The sequence below is a fragment of the Fringilla coelebs genome (genome assembly GCF_963513975.1).
Source record: "Fringilla coelebs genome assembly, contig: SCAFFOLD_41, whole genome shotgun sequence".
Classification (NCBI taxonomy): Eukaryota; Metazoa; Chordata; class Aves; order Passeriformes; family Fringillidae; genus Fringilla; species Fringilla coelebs.
Window position 1 is genome coordinate 931276 of NW_028167191.1, and position 21574 is coordinate 952849.

General features: G+C 52.2%; 1 protein-coding gene across 1 annotated transcript; it reads left to right on the forward strand.

The window, feature by feature from the left end:
• Nucleotides 1–1488: 1488 nt before the first annotated feature.
• Nucleotides 1489–2253, forward strand: LOC311166186 (olfactory receptor 14J1-like; the record flags this gene model as incomplete). The annotated part of the gene is made up of 1 exon (XM_084227654.1): nt 1489–2253. One exon carries the CDS (start codon nt 1489–1491, stop codon nt 2251–2253), a length of 765 nt encoding a protein of 254 aa, XP_084083780.1.
• Between the last annotated feature and the right edge of the window lie 19321 nt (nt 2254–21574).

Here is a 21574-nt window from a genome sequence, read left to right on the forward strand (position 1 = left end):
GCTCTGGCTGGGGCTTGGGGACACTTTGTCAGTCATGTCCCTCAGTGGGACCCATTAAAAGTCCAATAAACTTTGGAGTTGGATTCTGACTTGGAGTTCTGGAGAGGTTTCTTCAGCTCCCTCTCAGGGACTGATGTTCAGGGCCTGAGCACAAAGCCCCAGGGGCTCATTAAAGTCCTTGTGCTGTGTCTGTGCTGCTGAGCTGGGCTGGGCTCCTGGCACACAGGCAGCTCCTGGTAACCAAGAAGAGCTTCAAAAGCACATTTCTCTTGATGAGCAGCTCTTCTCCCAGCTCAGCAGGGCTGGGGCACTGCCTGCAGCCACCTCAGGCACAGCACAGAGGCACAGAGAGCTTCAATCAGTCAGGGCTGGGAAGGTGCTGAGAAGTGCCTGGGGCACAATCACTGCCAGCCCTTGGCACAGGAACCTCTGGCTGCAGGACAATGCAGCTGCAGCTCCTGGAGCCATCTCCTAAAGCTAGAACATCCCAATGCCTACAGACCCTGTGAGTACATTCTCTGATTCTCTCTTGTGCAGAGCAGCCAGGGGTGCCCAGGGCTGTCCTGCAGAGCAGGGTCCTGCAGTCCAGGGCTCTGTGCTGGGGCAGGGACTCTGCTGCCTGCCAGGGACAGCTCTCAGCCAGCCCTGGCAGCTGCTCCCAGCACGGGGCGACAAGATCTGGGTGGAAGGAGACAGCTAGTAAGGCTTGGATGTGTTCTCCTTGTATGGTGAGGACTCTTCATTGTTCAGGTCTGAGCCCAGCGTGACTTTTAACTGCAGAACATTTCGAAGAAGCTTTTACAACGAGCACAGTGAGTCAGCGGCTGCATAAATGGGAAAATCCCGATTTTTGACTTACTGCTCCATGGTGCTTGGATGGAAAATTGCCCATAGATATTGATGTCTCATTTCACGTTGAGAATTGAAAAAAAAAACCCTCTCTGATCTAAATAAACCAGGCAGTGACAGAAATGATCACAGGGCCCTTAGAAGCAGAATCAGTGCTGCTTTTCCAGTCTCCTCAGGGTTGCTCTGACGTTGCCATCGGAACCTGCAGAGCCAGAGCTGCCCCTGGGCAGTGCCTGAGCTAAGAGGGGTCCGCAGGGCAGAGCTGAGCCCCCAGGGCTGGGCTGGGCTCTGGCAGCACTGGCAGGGCCCAGCCCAGGGCACAGGGAAGCAGCTGCTGGCAGGGACAGCTCCAGGCAGCAGAGCCCTGGGCAGGCAGTGGGGAAAAAGTACTCTGGGATATTTAAAGTCCTCTCCAAAGACAACTATTCCATGATTACTTTTTTTACAGATTCCCATGCCAAGGGACTGCAAATGTCCAACAGCAGCTCCATCAGCCACTTCCTCCTGCTGGCATTGGCAGACACACGGCAGCTGCAGCTCCTGCACTTCTGCCTCTTGCTGGCCATCTCCCTGGCTGCCCTCCTGGCCAACGGCCTCATCATCAGCGCCATAGCCTGCAGCCACCACCTACACACACCCATGTACTTCTTCCTGCTCAACCTGGCCCTCAGCGACCTGGGCTCCATCTGCACCACTGTCCCCAAAGCCATGCACAATTCCCTCTGGGACACCACGACCATCTCCTACACAGGATGTGCTTCACAGCTCTTTTTCTATCTGTTTTTCATCTCAGCAGAATTTTATCTCCTGACCATCATGAGCTACGACTGCTACGTGTCCATCTGCAAACCCCTGCACTACGGGATGCTCCTGGGCAGCAGAGCTTGTGCCCACATGGCAGCAGCTGCCTGGGCCAGTGCCTTTCTCAATGCTCTCATGCATGCAGCCAATATATTTTCCCTGCCTCTGTGCCATGGCAATGCCCTGAGCCAGTTCTTCTGCGAAATCCCACACATCCTCAAGCTCTCCTGTTCACACTCAAACCTCAGGGAACTGGAGTTTCTTGCTGTTAGTGCCTGTTTTGCACTTGTTTGTTTTGTGTTCATTGTTTTCTCCTATGTGCAGATCTTCAGGGCTGTGCTGAGGATCACCTCTGAGAAGGGACGGCACAAAGCCTTTTCCACCTGCCTCCCTCACTTGGTTGTGCTTTCTCTGTTCCTCAGCACTGCTATATTTGCTCACCTGAAGCCCCCCTCCATTTCGTCCCCATCCCTGGATCTGGCCCTGTCAGTTCTGTACTCAGTGGTGCCTCCAGCCGTGAACCCCCTCATCTACAGCCTGAGGAACCGGGAGCTCAAGGCTTCAGTGTGGACACTGATGACTGGATGGTTTCAGAAAAATTAAACTTCTGTAAAATTTCTGCAAATCTCTTGTAATAAAACTAAGTTTTGATACTTCAGGTTGGTTTCACTGTGGAGATTCCTTTGCTGTGTTTTACTTCATCTTGTTCCCAAGGAAAGATCATTTTCTGTGCCATTTCTCATTTTTTCACTCCACCTTCCCTCTGGCCACAGACTGTGTCAATGAGGGGCTTTGTTCTTGGTGGCTTTAAAGGAGGCAATGTATCTCTCAGAAGAGTTTTCAACAGAGTTGCCCTTTTGTTGCCTTCTCTACAGCTGCAGCAGCAATGTCTGTGTGCAGTGCTCGGGGAAGATCCATGCTGGCACAGCAGCTGTGCCCAGCATCAGCAGCACCTGGTGTTGCCAGTGCTGCTGCCGTGGCCCTGCCCTGCTGCCCTGGTGGCCCTGGTGTTGCTGTAGGGCCTGAGTGCTCTTGGAGCCCAGCACAGTCCTGGGGGTGGCAGTGCCAGGGCTGCAGCAGGGACAGGCCATGGGCACTGCTGGGGCAGCACTGACAGCTCAGGCCAGGGCCTGGGGGCTCCAGGCTCCTTGCCCAGGCTCTCTCCAGAACACACCCAGGCCAAGGCTCAGGACAGAAAAGCCCTTTGAGCAGCCCCAGGGTGGCTGTGGGTAGGCTGGGGGCAAACAGCATGGCTGGTGCTCAGCAAGGGCCCTGGGGGAGATGGGAAGGAGCAGCAGAGCATGGGCTGATCCATCCCCAGTGTGATGGACAGCCCGGGGCAGCGTCCCAGAGTGTCCTCATGGAGCTGCCAACAACATCACCCTCTGCAGCCCTGGCCTCTCCCGCAGCTCACACAGGTGCCCCATCCTTGCCAGAACAGACACGGAAGCACTGTCTCAGGAGCCCCTGTTTGCATTGCACAGATCAGGTGGGGGCACCCCCATGCTGTTGGTGTGGGGACATGAACCTGAGGGAGCACAAATGCCATCAGCCCCTGGGGCCAGCAAGAGCTGGGGGAGGCCAGGGAAACCACTCATTTTTGTCCTGACCTCTGCATTCAGCCAGAAAGTTTGCTCCCGTGAGCTGGGAGATTCCTGTCCCACTGCAGACGCTGTTGCTCAGAGCCAGGGCTGCCTGGCAGCAACCGCCAAACTGCCCTCAGCATTTCCTCTGCTTCACCTTTGCTTTCTTTACTCTTCTTGATATAAATTTCTTCCTCTTCCCCACCCCTGTTCCCTCCCCTGCAAGCAGCCCATCCCTGTTTGCCCTTTCCTGGCCTCACTCCCCATTGCAGTTCCTGACTTGGCACCATGGGAACGTCCCTTGGGCAGCAGGATCATCCTACAAGTGCTGCAGGAATTGTCTGCAGGCTCCTCCAGTGCCTCCTAATACTCCCTTGCCAGAGGCACCAAAGGCCAGGGGGGCACATCTGGGCTGCTGTGTCTGGCTCTGGGGCTCCCTGTTCTGTGCAATGAGGAGGAGCTGCAGAGGCTCTGCAGGACTGACAGGATGGGCTTTGAGGCTGCCAGGAGAAGCTGAGGGACCTGGGCTGCTGCAGCTTCTGAAGAGAAGGCCAAGGGCTCATCGTGCAACTGCTCCAAGGGTGGTTTCAGAGAATCCCTGAATAAGCAAGGCTGGAAAAAACTTTGGAGATCATCAAGTCCAACCTGTGCCCTGACACTGCCTTTTCTCCCCTGAGCCTCCTCTTCTCCAGGATAAAAAACCCCAGCTCCGTCTGCTGCTCCTCACAGGACTTGTGTTCCAGACCCCTCCCCAGCCTTCTTGCCTTTCTCTGGCACACTCCAGCCCCTCCATGTCCTTCCTAAATTGGGGGGCCCAGAACTGAACACAGCACTCAAGATGCTGCCCAAACAGTGCCAAGCACAGGGGAAGAATCACTGCCCTGCTCCTGCTGGCCACACCATTCCTGATCCAGGCCAGGAGCCATTGGCCTTCTTGGCTACCTGGGCACACTGCTGCCTCATGTCCAGTCTCCTGTCCATCAGTCTCTGCAGGTCCCTTTCTGCCTGGCTTCTGTCCAGCCACTCTGTCCCCAGCCTGTAGTGCTGCAGGGCTTGTTGTGGCCAAAGTGCAGGACCCGGCACTTGGACTTGTTAAACCTCACCTTGTTGGATTTGGGCCCTGAATTAAGCCTGTCCAGAGTCCTGTGCAGAGCCCTCTATCCCTCCAGCAGATCAACACTCCCAGCCAACTTGTGCCACCATGATTTCATGAAGCCCTAGAGTGTCCCAATGATCTCCATCATTCCATGAGCCTTCCGAGTGTCACAATGTCACTTTGGTTCCATAGGACCCCTTGGTGTCACAAAGTTCCCTGGCCATGCACTGTCACAATGGATCCCTGGTTCCATGAGGTCTGGCAGTGCAGCAATGTTCTCCTTCATTCCACAATGTCACAATGGCCTCTAGGTCCCAAAGGCCACCACAGTGTCAAACATGTTTCATTCCAGGAGTCCCTGAGCAGCAGCACTGGCCCCTTGGCTCCATGGGGCCCTGCAGTGTCACAATGGCTCCATCATGACACCAGGTCTTGCGTTGTCCCAATGCTGTGCATGGTTCCACAAGGCCCTGCAGGGTCACAGTGACCTTTTGGCTCCATGAGGCCGCAGAGTTCCAGAATGAATTCCTTGGTGCTTCAGTGTCACAATGGAGCCCTGGTGGCAACAAGATCCTGCAGTGTCACAATGGCCCCATAGTCACACAAGGTTCTGCTCTCTCACAATGCTCTGCATGGTTCCACAAGGCTCTGCCATGTCACAGTGGCCTCTTAGTTCCTCCAGGACCCAGACTGATCACCATTCAGCCCCACAGTGTCACCATGGCCCCTTGGCTCTGTGCTGCCATGTCGTACACAGTGTCACCATGGTCCTCTTAGTGTCACCAGGCACCACAGGGTCACAATGGTCCCTTGCTTCCCCAGGGCCCTGCAGTGTCACAATCAGCAGAGAATCAACCAGGCTGCAAAAGACCTTGGAGAGCATCAAGTCCAGCCTGGGACCCAACATCCCCTTGTCACCCAGACCATAGCACTGAGTGCCACATCCAGTCTTAAACACTTTGAGGGACGGTGACTCACCCACCTCCCTGGGCATCCCATTCCAATGCCCAGTCACCCTTTCTGTGAAGCATATTTCCTTATGTCCAGCCTAAACATCACCTGGTGCAGCTGAAGGCTGTGTCCTCTTGTCCTGTCCCTGTTCCCTGGGAAGCGAGCCCGACCCCCACCTGGCTGCACCCTCCTGTCAGTGAGTTGTAGAGAGTGATGAGGTCTCCACTGAGCCTCCTCTTCTCCAGGATAAACAAGCCCAGCTCCCTCAGCTGCTCTTCCCAGGGCTTTTCTCCAGTCCCCTGACAAGCCTTCTTGTGCATCTCTGAACTTGCTCCAGCCCCTCCATGTCCTTCCTTAATTGGGGGGCCCAGAACTGGATAAAAAACTCAAGGTGCTGCCCAACCAGTGCTGAGCACAGGGGAAGAATCACTGCCCTGGTTCTGCTGGCCACACCATCCTGATCCATAGGAGTGCTGGGGGTTGGATGAGGGAAATGATGGGGAGGGGGTGGAGACAAAGTCTGATTGATTGTCATCCATGAAGAGTCTTGATTTTCATATCTGTTGACACTGCATTAGAAGTTACTTGGGGTCAATATCAATTGGATATTTATATAGTGGATTGATGAGATCAATCTATAAACAGGGGAAAAAACAGGAAAAACCAATTCAATCTATATTTTTTCAATGTACTATATTGACTTTGAATACACTTTCTGAAATCTGTCTAATTAACCACAGAAGAATTGAAAACTTAAATTATTCCCCTGGGCTGTTCTTGTTTTTGTGTTTTGAAGCAATGTTTATTAGCCTTTTTCACTGCATTCCTGAGCTGAAGAGCTCAAGAAAGAAGAGGCCTCTGGAGGATTAAAATTCATCAGCAACCGCCAAGTGGCTGAGGATCCATCCCCATGAGAGCAGCAATGAACAGAAATGGGCACAGCTTTGTGGCTGCCACAGCTATGGGATGGGCCCTGTGCCTTGAGCTGGAGCAGCTCCTGAGGGCCCCAGGGCTGGGGCTCTTATGCTGCCCTGGGCAGATGGGATGGCAGCAGGGGCTGCAGAGCTCTCAGCACCTCAGGCAGAGGGGAGCAGGGCAGCCAGGGAGCCTCCTTGAGCCTTGGCCAAGCACCTTCCCCCATGGCTGGGGCTGAGTCCTGTGGCAGCTGCAGCTGCAGCTGTGCCCTTGCCAGGGGCTGAGGCCATGGGGCCAGTGCCCAGAGCAGCCTGGCCTGAGCAGAGCTGTGGGGCCAGAGCTGGCTGGGCTGGGCTGGGGAGAGGCCCTTGGTGCTGCCCAGAGCTCAGGGCAGCTGGGAGAGCTTGCAGGGAGCTGGGCTGGGCTCAGAGAGCCTGGCCCAGAAACCATCAGTGTCCATCTCAGCCTGGCTGAGCGTGAAGGGGCACGACTCAGGCCAGGCCTTGTGGGGCAGGGCCAGTGCCGGTGCAAGGCATTGAAAACAGGCAAGTGCCCCAGAGAGGAGGCTGCTCTGTGCCCTTGGGGGCATGGACAGAGCAGGGAGGGGGCCCAGGACATTTGTCAGTGCCAGCCTCTGTCCCTAGCCCTTGGCAGCCCTGGCTGCTGAGGCCAGCTTTTCCCTGGGCTGAGTTTGGCCATGGCCCAGCTCCATCCTCCTTCACGGCTCAGGGCCTGTTCCCAGCCATGGCCAGCCCTGGCTGGCCTCTCTGCTGGCCCAGAGGTCGGCAGAGCCTGGGGCAGGGCTGTCTGTGCAGGCCCACAGGTGCCACGGGCTCTGCAGGAGCTGGCAGAGGCTGCCCAGCAGGGAGGCCATGGGGCACAGAGCCCCAAGGCTGCTGTGGGCACCATGGCACAGGGGCCATTCCCAGCCACAATGCTCCTGGCCTGGGCTGGGCCAGCACAGGGGCTGTGCCACCATGGCTGGGCCAGCACAGGGCCACAAAGGGGCCACGCAGCCTCTGCTGGGGCTGATAGCAAGGCCAGGCACAGACAGGCAATTGCTGAGCATGGCCTGCACTGGCCAAGCCTGACTGTGCCAAAGGCAGAGCTCAGCTGTCCTTTAGCGGCTGCAGGAACAGTCCAGAGCCCAAAGAGCCTCCATGGCTGTGCTGGAGACCAAGGCTGGAGCAGGGAAATGCAGGGCTGCTGCAGGATGGGGAGGGCATTGAATTCCAGCACACACCTCAGTTCTCTGATGATCCTGGCACCATGCTGGGCCCTGTTTCAGACTGGAGCAGAGCAGATGTTGATGGGACAGGATCCCTGCGGGGCTGTCAGGGACCTTCAGCTTGCAAGGTGCTCTGCTCTCCCTCAGGTGCTCTTGGAGATATCCACTCCCAGCTGGGCACCTCAGGGCCCAAGTGGCACTGCCTGTCCATGGGCATACAGCTGATGTCTTCCTGGAAAGGGGCACAGGTTTTAATACTTCTGCATTTCATACTATACGAGCACAATTTTATTATCTGGGTCACATGAGTACTTTTGAGAAATGGCAGTTTTCCCACCAGAAACAGGGATTTCCTGGAAGTGTACTGATGGCAGGACAAGAAATATTGATCTTCCCCTCTCCTTGTGCCAACATTATTCAGTCTATTGCTTATCTCCACTTTCCATCAGGTGTTTCCAGCTCTCCCATTTACATGGCCATGTCTAAAGACATCTCTTCATTTAAAGCTGGTGCATGTATGTACTTCCTGATGCTCTCAGATTTTCTCCTCCAGGTTCTCTCTGGTCATTCAAGTGCCTCTCAACTGACTGGATTCATGCTTTGAGCTGCAGGAAGTTGCCTGATATTTCTGAACCTCAAATAAATATCTAATTATTCATCATATTTATTGTTTTTCTCTCTATCACAGAATTGCCTTTTCTTACATCTTTGTCTGAAGCTGTTCCTGTACAAAAATCCCTGGGCAACGGGGGACATGGCAGATGCTGCTGGGGCATCACAGAGGGCTGAGGGAAGAGCTGTGATGGTGATTAAACTGTTCAAATGTTCAACTTGTGTTTGTTGGAAAGAAACCTTTCTGTGCCTCTGAGTGTCACAAGACCCTGAGCCCAAAGGACACAAACCTGATGAGTTCTGGTTCCCACTACAGGGGCACTTGGACCTTGGCTCTGCACAGGAGAGCTCTTCATCCACTTTCTCTCTTTTCCTCCCTCTGAGCATTGAGGGAGCTCCTGAATTCAGTTTGCAACTTGTGTGTGCAAAGAGCAGATCTAGGCAAAATTGGGGCAGGGAGGGTTTGGAGGGGCATTGGGATCTGTATTGGTGAACAGAAGGTGTTTTCCATTGCTCTGAGACTGTCTGCTGTGGAAAGTGGATTTAATATCCAGCAGAGGAATGACTTTTGAATTTGATGAAGCTGTGCCTTCCCTTGTCTTTGTTGGCTGACAAGAAATGAACATCCCTCTGTGTCTCAGGCAGCTCCTTCTCCAAGGAAAGCAGGTGGGAGTTGGAGCCAAGGAGCTGAAAGCTGCAGGTGCAGCCTGGGCTGGATGGAGCTCAGATTTGCACAAGGCTGCTGTAATTTCCAGGGCTTGGATGGGGGAAATGGTGGGGTTGGGGGTAGGGACAGAGTCTGATTGATTGTCAGCCATAAAGGATCTTGATTTTCACTTCTTTTCAGTATGAAAGCTTCTCAAAGCATTAACTTGGCCCGTTCAACTTCTAACATTCTAAGCCTGTTCAATTTTAAGTTATTCAACATTAGCAAGAAGAGGGAATGAGAAAGAGAGAAAGACAAGATAAGAGAAGCACACACAGAGTTCCAACTCCTGGATTCCAGCACTGTTCACACAGAAATTCCAAGAGGAGGTAGGGTCAAGGTGTGTCCTTTCCTTGTGGTCAGCCTTCAATACCCCTTGGTCTTCCCGAGCCCTTCCCCCAGGTGGGACTTGGCCACTCAGGAGCTGGGCTGGGGGCTGCAGAGGTGGCTGTGGAGCATTGTCTGTGCTGTGCCAGGGACTGGCAGACACTGCTGGGCTGGGATAGAGGCTCGGGGGGGGGATTGGGGTTCCAGGGCAGGGCAGTGCTGGGGTTCCAGGGCAGGGCAAGTCTGGGCCTGCCCCTTCTTCCCCCACACATGAAATATTTGGAGCCAACAATGTCCTCCAGTCTCTCACAGCAGGGAATGTTGGAGGTGAATCCCAAATTTCCTTGGCATCTGTACAAGGACAGTTCTTTTCCAGAGGAAGGAAAGCCCCAGTTCATGGTTCATTTCTGGTTTGATTGCCTGGATTCTGGTTGGTTTTGTTGTGGCTTTGCTTCGCTGGTGTGCCTGAAGCGTCCAGTCAGGAGCAGAGTGACTCTTGCCAAGGAACTCTGTGCTGTCTCTTAATATTTAATCTGGGGTTTCCTGATCCATTGCTGGGGATTTTTTCAGCGCTCTCAAACCCTCTTTCAGAACAGGATGAAGGGGCCCTGGCCCAGGCTCTAGCCCTGGGGGACACGGGGATGCTGCTGGGGAGTCCCTGTCCCCCTGTCCAACCCCCCAGGGCCCCGACCCCTGTCCCCATGTCAGGCTCTGGGGTCGATCTCGTGGAACATCCTCTGGGGGAGGCTGTGGGGCTTCGGGGCGGGGGGACCTGTGGGGACAGGGAAGTCCGCTGTGCACTAGCAGGGTTGGACTGCGCTGGGGGGAACTGTGAGGGGGGGCCGGGGCAGAGTGACCTCCCCAGTGACCTCACACATCCCCTGTGATGCCACACAGCCCCCTGTAATGTCTCACAGTCCCTATGATGTCACATGGTCATCCTGTGAGGTCTTACAGCCTCCTGTGGTGCCACAGCCCTTGTTATGATGTCACAATTAATCTTGTGATGTAATGCAGCCATTCTATGATGTCACAACCTGGTCTGGGATGTCACAACCCCTCTGTGATATTACAGAGATAGCCTGTGATGACAGCATCCATTTTATGACTTCCTGCCTGTGATATCACAGGAAACTCTGTGACCACACACAGCTGCTTTGTGATTTCACAGCCTGCTCTTTGATGTCACAAAGCCCTTTTGTAATATCACAAGACCAGTGCTGGGATATAACTGTGATGTCATGCAGTTGGTCTGTGATGTCACAGAAGATTCTGGGATGTCATAAAGTCACCCTAAAGCACAGCCTGCTCTTTGATGTTACACAGCCACACAGTGATGTCACAACGCACTCTCTGATGTCACAGAGATACCCTCTATGATGGCAGAGTCTGCTCTATGGTTTTAGTCTATTTTGTCACAGTCAGCTGTGTGATGTGACAACCCCCTCAGTGATGTCACAAAACTCTCTCTTTGTTGTCATACTGCCACTCTGTAATGTTACAGCACACACTTTGACCTCATAGCCTGCTCTCTGATGACATACAGCCATGTCATGATGTCACAGCCTGCTCTGTGATGTCACACAATCCCCTCTATGATGCTGTAGCTGCTCCATGACCTCTCACAACAAATTCTTTGATGTCATCGCCCAATATGTAACCTCACACAACCCACTGTGGGACGGCCTTAGCCTCCTGGGTGCCACCTCCCATCTGCTTTCAAAACCCTGGGGTCCTGTGCTTTTCTTCTCATGGAAAAAACCATCTTTCATGTCCAAGCATCCATGGCCAAAATTGAGAATCAACCTCTGAAATTCCTTCTATCCAAGGATAGCTCCCAGGGAAAAGCTGCCAGGACTGTCCAGGTTCCCATGGCTTCCTGAGGGCCAGCTGTCATCTGCCTTTGAAACTCTGGGAATCCATACTTTTGATCCTGTGGAAAAGAACTGGCCTTCTCGTCCAGATACCCATACAGAAAAGTGGGGTTTGGACTCCCACATGATGTCTGTCCAAGGATTTCTACCTAATAACAGCTCTGGCTGGCCTTGGCCTCCTTGGGACTATCTCTAATCAGCCTTGGAAACACTGGGGCTCTGTACTTTCCTTCCTATGGAGAACTGTCATTCCTGTCCAGGATCACATGGCTGAAATGGAATTCCATCCCCAAAACTCCCCATATATCCAAAGGCTGCCTTCAGACAAAAGCTGCAAGGACAGACAGGTCTGGCTTGCCTTGGCCTCTGGTGACTGCTTCACAACCCTGGGGCTCTGTGCTTTCCTTCCTATAGAAAAGAACTGTCCCTCTTGTCCAAGTGCTCTTGGCCTCAGGCAGATGACCACTCTATAGAGACTCAGGAGCTCTGTGCTCAGTGGGGTGGAGACTGAGGACAGCAGAGGAGAGCCCTGGCAGGGATTGAAGGGTGGTTTCAGAGATAGTGGATTCTTTTAACATAATAGAAAACAGCCAGAGAAAGAAAAAATAATGCAAAAGGCAGATAAGGAGGTCCAGACTGGACATGAATAAGGAATTTCCCTGCCAGGGCAGGGCTGTGATGCAACACATCCCCCAGAAGGAGCCTGGAGCAGCCCAAGGCTTTGTGTGGGCAGGCAGAAGCAGGCAGGAGGCAGAGCTGTCAGCCAAGGAAGGGGCCAGCCAGGTGGGGCAGCCGGGAGATGATGACAGCCTGCAGGGACAGAGGCACAGGTTTGCTCAGCATCAGAGACACCTTTCCCTTGCATGTCCCCAGCTGTCACAACTGCCTCCAGTATTCTGCTCTACCTGGAAGCTGGAGACACTTTCTCAGTCCTGTCCCTCAGATGGATCCATTTTAAGTATAAGAAACTTTAGTGTTTCAATCTCTTTTTGACTTTTCGAGAAGTTTTTTTGAGCACACTCTGAGGGACTGAGTCTGATGCAAAGAGCAGCAAAGCCCCAGAGGGTCATTAAAGTCCTTGTCCTGTGTGTGCTGCTGAGCTGGGCCGGGCTCCTGGCCCAGAGGCAGCTCCTGGCAAGGGCAGCGCTGCAGAGAGACAGCTCTGGCCAGGAGCAGCTCCTGAGCACAGCCCAGCAAGGCTGGGGCACTGCCAGGGCACCTAAGGGACACCAGCAGGGCACAGACAGAGCTCACAGGGGCTCAGCATTGGCAGGGGCTGTGGGATGTCCCAGAGGGGGCTGTGTCACAGCAGCACCTCTGTGGCTGTGTCAGAGAAGCACAGAGCAGCTGTGATGTCAGAAAGAGGCTGTGTGAAAGCCCAGAGTGGGCTGTGTGAGGTGACAGATTGGGCTATGACATCACAGAGTTTTTTGTGTGAGGTAACTGAGCAGTTACAGCATCATAGAGGGGATTCTCTGACATCACAGAGGAGGTTGTGACATCATGACATGGCTGTATGACATCATAGAGCAGGCTGTGAGGTCAAAGTTTGTACTGTGACATTACAGAGTGGCAGTATGACATAACAGAGAGGATTTTGTGACATCACTGAGGAGGGTTGTGGCATTACACAGCTTTCTTTGATATCATAGAGTAGGATGAGGGGCCATAGAGCAGACTCTGCCATCCTAGAGGGTATCTCTGTGACATCAGAGAGTGGGTTGTGACATCACTGGTTGGCTGTGTAACATCATAGAGCAGGCTGTGACATCACAGAACAGACTGTGACATCACAGGATGACTTTGTGACATGACAGAGTTTTCTGTGACATCACAGTGCAGCTGCATGACATTCCAGGCTGATATCTCTGGAATGATGGATGTCAGAGCTGGCTCTGTGACATCACAAGGGTGCTGCGTGATGTCCCAGAGTGAGGTGTGACATCACAGATGGCTGTGTGATATCGCAAAAGGGCTATGGGGCATTATAGGGGGCTGCGGCATCACAGGCGCTTTGTGAGGTCACTGGGGAGGTCACTCTGCCCCAGCCCCCCCTCACAGTTCCCCCCAGAGAAGTCCAACCCTGCTCGTGCACAGCAGGGTCCCCTGTCCCCCCAGGTACTCCTGCCCCTGGCACCGCAGCCTCCCCCAGAGGATGTTGCACAAGATCGACCCCAGAGCCTGACACAGAGACAGGGGGATGGGGCCCTGGGGGGTGGGACATGGGGACAGGGACCCCCCAGCAGCGTCCCCGTGTCCCCCAGGGCTAGAGCCTGGGCCAGGGCTTCTTCACCCTCTTCTGAATGAGGACTGGAGAGCACTGAAAAAGTCGCCAGCAAGGGATCAGCAAAAAACAGATTAAATATTGAGGGACAGCACCACAAAGTTCCTTGGCAAAAGTCACTCTGCTCTTAAATGGACACTTCAGTCACAGCAAGGAAACAAAGGAATAACAAAACCAAAAAAATCCAGAAAATCAAATCAGAAATGAACCAAGATCTTGGGCTTTCCTTTCTCTGGTGCCCATGGCCAGAACTGGGATTCCACCTCCAGCATTGCCTATTATAACAGACTGGAGGAGATTGTTGGCTCAAAACATTTTATGTATGGGAGAGGAAGGGGCCAGTCCAGCCTTGTCCTGCCTTGGAACCCCAGCACTGCCCTGCCCTGGAACACCAATCCCCCCTGAGCCTCTAGCCCAGCCCAGCAGTGTCTGCCAGTTCCTGGCACAGCACAGGCAATGCTCCACAGCCACCTATGCAGCCCCCAGCCCAGCTCCTGAGTGACCAAATGAGCCCAAGTCCCACCTGGGGGAAGGGCCCAGGAAGACCAAGGAGTATTGAAGGCTGACCACATCCTGACCCTGCATCCTCTTGGAATTTCCATCTGAACACTGCTGAAATTCAGGAGTTGGTAGCTGTGTGAGCTTCTCTGTGTCTTTTTTGTCTTTCTTTCTTTCTGTTTCTGTGCTTCTGCAAATTTTGATGGACATTAAATTGAACAGGCTTAGAATTTGTGACGTTGAATGGGCTAACTCAATGCTTTGAGTTGATTGAATGTTTGTCATAGTTTGACATGAGAAGAATTTTTAAAAGTTACACAAAACTTTTTGTGGAACTGATAATCTGTTAAACCACTAAGATACTGAACATGTCTCTGTGAAACATATGTTAAAGGTGAAAAAACCCAGGAACCTCCTCTTTCTTTTCTAGTCAACAAAGAAGCAGAAGGCCTTGGCCCCAGCGCCCATCTCAAACAAATCAAACCAAGAGGCCCTGCTGTGGGCCGAGCCGCTTCCCCCCTCCCCAGGCCACCTCCTGCCTGCCATCAGCCCCATTCTAACCAAGCCAAACCCCAACAACTACCAAACAGGAAAACAAAAGAAGGTATTCTATACTGTTTATTCAAATTCTTACTACCTTTTTTCTTTTATTTACTTTTAATAAAATTTCCTGGATCCTTCTTAAAAATGTTAAGCCTACTATACCTTTCTCCTAATCCCATCTCACAACAACAAAAAGAACATAAAAAATTGACCAACAGTAAAACCCACCACACTCATCAATCCATTAATTAAGAAATCTCAAGGTTAGAAAAATCTTAAATTAACAACCCAAAACCACTACAATGTCGTATTAACCTTTTAGCAAAGTTTCTCTGATTTTCTAAAGTTCCCAGTAATCACTGTTTTGTTCTTTTGAGCTCCTGAGAATCTCTTGGTGGTATTTCTCCAGGGAGTCCAACTCAGATTACACAAGCAACGGTAATACCTTTGAAATGTCTCCTTGAGAGAGTTGTTTCAGGGATGGGGGTCAGAGCTTGTCTGTCCTGCTTGGCACAGCCCAGCCAGGGCTTTCCCAGCCACATTCCACACTCCATTTCCCAGCTGGAGCCCCGGGTGCCTCTGAGTTGTGCCGCCCCAGCCCCAGGGACGCTCTCCTTGTCTGCCCATTCCCCCATAGGGTCTGGGCAGGGATGGCCTCAGTGGGGGCTGCTGACATCCTCAGCAACTTGGAGGCTGCTGCTGAATGTCACTGCTGCAGAGGCTTGTTCAGCCTTCAGCTCTTCAGTGCAGGAATTCAGTGTCGCAGGGCTCATTAACATTCAGAACACCTTAATCAGGCAAGCCTCTGGGAACAATTTGTTTTTAGTTCCCAAATCATTTGTGGTTAATTCCGCAGATTTCAGAAGTGTATTCAAACAGAATATATTCTATTTAAAAAGACAGTGAGAAAAGATTTCTTAGGTCCTGTGTAGGTTTTTTCCCCCTGTTAATACATTGATATGTGCAATCTCCAATTGAAACTGAATCCAAGTACCACCTCATCCAGTTTGAACAGATATGAAAATCAAGACCCTTCATGGCTGACAATCAATCAGACTCTGTCCCTACCCCCACCCTACCATTTCCCCCATCCAAGCCCTGGCACTCAGAGCAGCCTTGTGCAAATCTGAGCTCCCTCCAGCCCAGGCTGCACCTGCAGCTTTCAGCTCCTTGCCTCCAACTCCCACCTGCTTTCCTTGCAGAAGGAGCTGCCTGAGACACAGAGCGATGTTCATTTCTTGTCAGCCAACAAAGCCAAGGGAAAGCACAGGTCCATCAAATGCAGAAGTCATTTCTTTGCATGAATGACTTTCCCACAGCAGACAGTCTTAGAGCAATGGAAAACACCTTCTGTGCCCAGCACAGGTCCCAATGTCCCCCTTACCCTCCCTGCCCCAATTCTGCCCAGATTTGCTTTTTGCACGCACAAGTCACACACTGAAGTCAGGAGCTCCCTCCATGCCCAGGGGGAGGAAAAGAGAGAAAGTGGATGAAGGGCTCTCCTGTGCAGAGCCAAGGTCCAAGTGCAGCCACTGCAGTGGGAACCACAACTCATAAGGTTTGTGTCCTTTGGGCTCAGGGGCTGGTGACATTCAGAGGAACAGAAAGGTTTCCTGCCAACAAACAGAAGTTGAACATTTGAACAGCTTAATCACCATCACAGCCCTTCCCTCAGCTGTCTGGGATGTCCCAGCAGCATCTGACATGTCCCCCATCCCCCAGGGATTCCAGTACAGGAACAATTTTAGGCAAAGTCATAAGAAAAGGTAATTCTTTGATAGATATGAATACAAATAAAATAATTGTGTTTAATATGATGTTAAATGTGGTATTTATTTGAACTTCAGAAAGACTGGAAACCTTCTGCAGCTCAAAGCATGATACCAGTCAGGTGAGAGGCACTTGAATGACCAGAGAGCATCTGGAGGAGGAAATCTGGGAGCAATGGGCAGGGCATAAATCCAGCTGGTTGAGTGAAGACATGTCCTCAGACATGGCCATTCAAACAGGAGAGCTGGAAATAACTGATGGAAAAGGAAGATAAATAATACACTGAATATCGGTGACACAAGTAGAGGGGAAAATCAGTATTTCTTATCCTGCCATCAGTACACTTCCAGGAAATCCCCGGTCCTGGTGGGAAAACATTGCCCTTCCTTAAAAGTACTCAAGTGTCCCAGATAATAAAGATTTGCTGGTATATTATGAAACTAGGAGGTATTAAAACCTGTGGCCCTTTCCAGGTAGACATCAGCTGTGTGCCCATGAACAGGCAGTGCCATTTGTGTCCTGAGGTTCCCAGCTGGGATTGGATCTCTCTGAGAACACCTGAGGGAGAGCAGAGCACCTTGCAAACTGAAGGTCCCTGACAGGCCCCGCAGGGCTCCTTTCCCATCAACATCTGCTCTGCTCCAGTCTGAAAAAGGGCCCAGCATGGTGCTAGGATCATCAGAGAACTGAGGTGTGTGCTGGAATTCAATGCCCTCCCCATCCTGCAGCAGCCCTGCATTTCCCTGCTCCAGCCTTGGTCTCCAGCACAGCCATGGAGGCTCTTTGGGCTCTGGACTGTTCCTGCAGCCGCCAAGGGCAGCTGAGCTCTGCCTTTGGCACAGTCAGGCCTGGCCAGTGCAGGCCATGCTCAGCAATTGCCTGTCTGTGCCTGGCCTTGCTATCAGCCCCAGCAGAGGCTGCGTGGCCCCTTTGTGGCCCTGTGCTGGCCCAGCCATGGTGGCACAGCCCCTGTGCTGGCCCAGCCCAGGCCAGGAGCATTGCGGCTGGGAAGGGCCCCTGTGCCATGGTGCCCACACCAGCCTTGGGGCTCTGTGCCCCATGGCCTCCCTGCTGGGCAGCCTCTGCCAGCTCCTGCAGAGCCCGTGGCACCTATGGGCCTGCACAGACAGCCCCGCCCCAGGCTCTGCCAGCCTCTGGGCGAGCAGAGAGGCCAGCCAGGGCTGGCCATGGCCGGGAACAGGCCTTGAGCCGTGCAGGAGGATGGAGCTGGGCCACGGCCAAACTCAGCCCAGGGAAAAGCTGGCCTCAGCAGCCAGGGCTGCCCAGGGCTGGGGACAGAGGCTGGCACTGACAAATGTCCTGCGCCTCCTCCCTGCTCTGTCCATGCCCCCAAGGGCACAGAGCAGCCTCCTCTCTGGGGCACTTGCCTGTTTTCACTGCCTTGCACAGGCGCTGGCCCTGCCCCACAAGGCCTGGCCTGAGTCCTGCCCCTGCACGCTCAGCCAGGCTGAGATGGACACTGATGGTTTCTGGGCCAGGCTCTCTGAGCCCAGCCCAGCTCCCTGCAAGCTCTCCCAGCTGCCCTGAGCTCTGGGCAGCACCAAGGGCCTCTCCCCAGCCCAGCCCAGCCAGCTCTGGCCCCACAGTTCTGCTCAGGCCAGGCTGCTCTGGGCACTGGCCCCATGGCCTCAGCCCCTGGCAAGGGCACAGCAGCAGCTGCAGCTGCTGACACAGGACTCAGCCCCAGCCATGGGGGAAGGTGCTTGGCCAAGGCTCAAGGAGGCTCCCTGGCTGCCCTGCTCCCCTCTGCCTGAGGTGCTGAGAGCTCTGCAGCCCCTGCTGCCATCCCATCTGCCCAGGGCAGAACAAGAGCCCCGGCCCTGGGGCCCTCAAGAGCTGCTTCTGCTCCAGGCCCAGGGCCCATTCCAAAGCTGGGGCAGCCACAAAGCTGTTCTCATTTCTGTTCATTGCTGGTCTCATGGGGATGGATCCTCAGCCACTTGGAAGTTGATGATGAATTTTATTACTCCAGAGGCCTCTTCTTTCTTGAGCTCTTCAGTTCAGGAATTCCATGAGAAAGTCTCATAAACATTTGTTCAGAACACCCAAACAAAAAAAGCCAGTGAAAATAATCTAAGTTTTCCATCCTTCTGTGGTTAATTAGACAGATTTCAGAAGTTTATTCAAAGTGAATATACTGTATTTAAAACAATGAAGAGATAATTGTTTTCTCCTGTTAAGTTTTCTTTTCCTAGTTATGGATTGATATCAGCAATGTCCAGTTGATGTTGACCCTAATCACCTTCTAATGCAGTCTGAATAGATATGAAAATCAAGACATTATGGCTGACAATCAATCAGACTTTGTCTCTACCTCTTCCCCACTGTTATGAATGAAGTTCTATATATTTAATTCAATAAACAACAAAGCTGAATTTTCTAGCTATTTTAATTGAGCAGTAAATTTATATAAAATAGTACTATCAAACATAATCAAGCAGATACAAAAATTTTGGCAATAGTTCGGATAAAGCATAAGCAAACCCGATCAATCAGGGTACTGGGAGGGTTTTTCTCACCTTTCCTCCCCTACAACAAGTACAGGAATCTAAACACAACTTCTATACTGTAAGCTAATTTATATTCATCAATATTTTCCTATAAATCTCCTCATTTTTTTGATTCTTGATATCTATATCCCTACACTGCATAGCGCATACTTCATTTGTTGCTAAGGGGTCTTTTGACTCTTTGATGGTCACATCCAACAAAGGCTTCTCCTCATGTCACTGTCCTTTGAACAACCCCACAGGTTGCACATGTGCCCCAAGTCTTGCATTATAGAAGCCAGCATTATATTCCAAAAAAAAGCCTTATTATTTCATAGGTACCTGGAATCATCCCAATTTTGTCCATTTCAAGACTGATTATCTAATTATCCCGAGGCCTATTCTCTTTTGGGATGTTAGTTATCTCAAACTACATCCTGCGTCCTATTTTCTCATGAACATCTGAAAATATCTGTTTTGTGACACTAATTACATATCCTTATCCTCTCTTACTTTTTCTAAAATATCATTATAGTTACGATTGTTAGCACGAATCATACTGATTTATCACACCACCATTTCCCCCATCCAACCCCTGGCACTCAGAGCAGCTGAGGAATGGAGTCACATCCAGGGCTGTCCCCAGGGCTCAGGATTGGGGCCAGGTCAGTGAAATCTCTTTATTGCTCATCTGGATGAGGCCATTGTGGGCACCCTCAGTCAGTTCCCAGGTGAGCCCAAGCTGGGTGGCAGTGTGGCTCTCCTGGAGGGCAGGAAGCTCTGCAGAGGGATCTGGACAGGCTGGAGCCATGGGCCCAGAACAATTGGATGAGGTTCACCAAGGCCAAGGGCTGGATCCTGCCCTGGGCTCACAACCACCCCAAATCCCTGGCCGTGCCCGGCCCCTGATCCCCACCGCCTGTCCTGTTTCCTTCATCCCTCCTTTGCCAGGCACTTTGTGGGAAAGGGAGCTCTGCTCTGGCTATGGAGGGAGGTGCAAGTGCCACCACTGGAGTGGGAACCACAAGTCATCAGGTTTTTGTCCTTTGGGGGTCAGGAACCAGTAAGACAGAGGCACAGGAAGTTTCTTTTCATGGTCAACAGACCACAGCTGAACAGGACACAATTTAATAACAATCACGCTCTTCCCCGAGCTATGTGCAACATCCCAGCAGTGTCTGATGAGTCCACCACCCACAAGTGATTTCCATACTATAATTAATTTCAGACAAACATGGTTCTGTGATAGATATAAACACAATTAAGTTCTTGTATCAGGCTGCTTGTCCTGGAGTGGAGGCAAAAGAGCTCAGAACAATTCCTGATTTGCAAAGCTGTCAGTGGTGGATGGAGAAGGGAGGTCAGGATGCTTTGGTCTTGAGGAAATGCTGAAACCAGCCTGACACATTTCATCTCCCCATGCCTTGGCTGATCTCCCCTCTTTCCCCTTCCAGCCATTGGCTTTTGTCTCCCACCAGGCCTCCCAGTGAAGAGCCTGGCTCTGTGTTCTCCATCACCTCCTTGCTGGCACTGACGGGCTGGGATGAGGAGCCCCTCAGCCTCCTCTTCTCTGGGCTGGACAAGCCCAGCCTCCCTCAGCCTCTGCTCACAGCCGAAGGGCTCCAGCTTTCCTTGGAAGCCCTTCCCAGACCCTGCTCCAGCTGCCAGACATCTTTCTTTCCCTAGGGAACCCAAACCAGGCCACAATGAATGGATAATCCCCATCCTTGATGTCCTGGTCACACAGCCCTGGCCCTTTGTCCCCATGTCAGGTTCTGGGGGAATCCTGTGGAACATCCTTTGGTGGAGAGTGTGGTTCCAGGTGGGTCAGGGGGATTCCAGGGGACAGGGACCCCACTGGGCATGAACAGCATTGGACTTGTTGGGAGAAACTGTGAGGGGGATCTGGTGTGGAGTGAGCAACCCAGTGTCCTGACACAGCCCTGCTGGGATGTCACACAGCCCCTCTGTGATGACACAGCCTGCTCTGGGATGTCACAGACCATTTTCTAATGTCACACAGCTGGTCTCAGATGTCACAGCTAACTCTGTGATGTCAGACCTCTGCCCTGTGATGTCACAGAGTACTCTGTGATGTCACAGAGGCAATCTATGATGTCATAGGTTCTCAATGACCTCACATAACCCACTCTGTGATGTCATAGCCCACTCTGTGACCTCATGTCACCAGATGATCAATTGTCTACACTAGGTGAGCTGACACCTGGAGCTTGTTCTCCAAAATCCCAGGCCTATGGAAACCACACAATGCCCATTGTGTCAGAAGGGCAACCAGAAGTTCACCAGCCTCAATGCCTTGCCAGCTCAGCCTGGCCCATTGGAACCCTGGGATCCATGACCACCAGGGACCATCAGACAGACCCCCAGGACAGCAGAACACATGGGTAAAGGGGAGGGGAAATATGTTAATGATTTTGGGGAAATGATTATCATATGTATGTTTAGTCCAGGACAATCAATGAATATGTGTGCAAAATACAGAAAATAAACAGAAACTTTCCTGTACTCAGCATGCACAGCTTTGGGAGGAGCTATCCCCTGTGCATCCTGCTGAATAAAAATGCTGCTTCTTCATGCTACATTGGGGTTAAGGAGTTTTCTGGTTTTGGCGACACTCTTACTGCCAAGGAAAGCTTTGTCTCCTGCTGTTCACAAACAGAGAAGGGCTGGTGGCAGATGTGGGGCTTGGAGGCTGCCAAGAACACAGTGAGCATGAAATAATCAAGTTTTCCATGTTGTGTGAAAGAAGGAGGGGCAGCAACAAAACTTCTGCACTGGAATTAGAAGGGCAGACTTTGGCCTATTTAGGATGCTGCTTTGGGGAATACCAAATCAGGTACCGATTTTTCTGAGGGAAACAGCCCTTAAAAACAAAGGGGTCCAGGAAAGATGGACATGCTTCAAGAAAGTAACCTTGAGGTGGAAGGAGCAGCTTCCCCCAGTGTTGCAGAAGATGAGCTAGAGAGGAAAATGACTGTCCTGGCTGCCCATTCAGGTTTTGTGGGA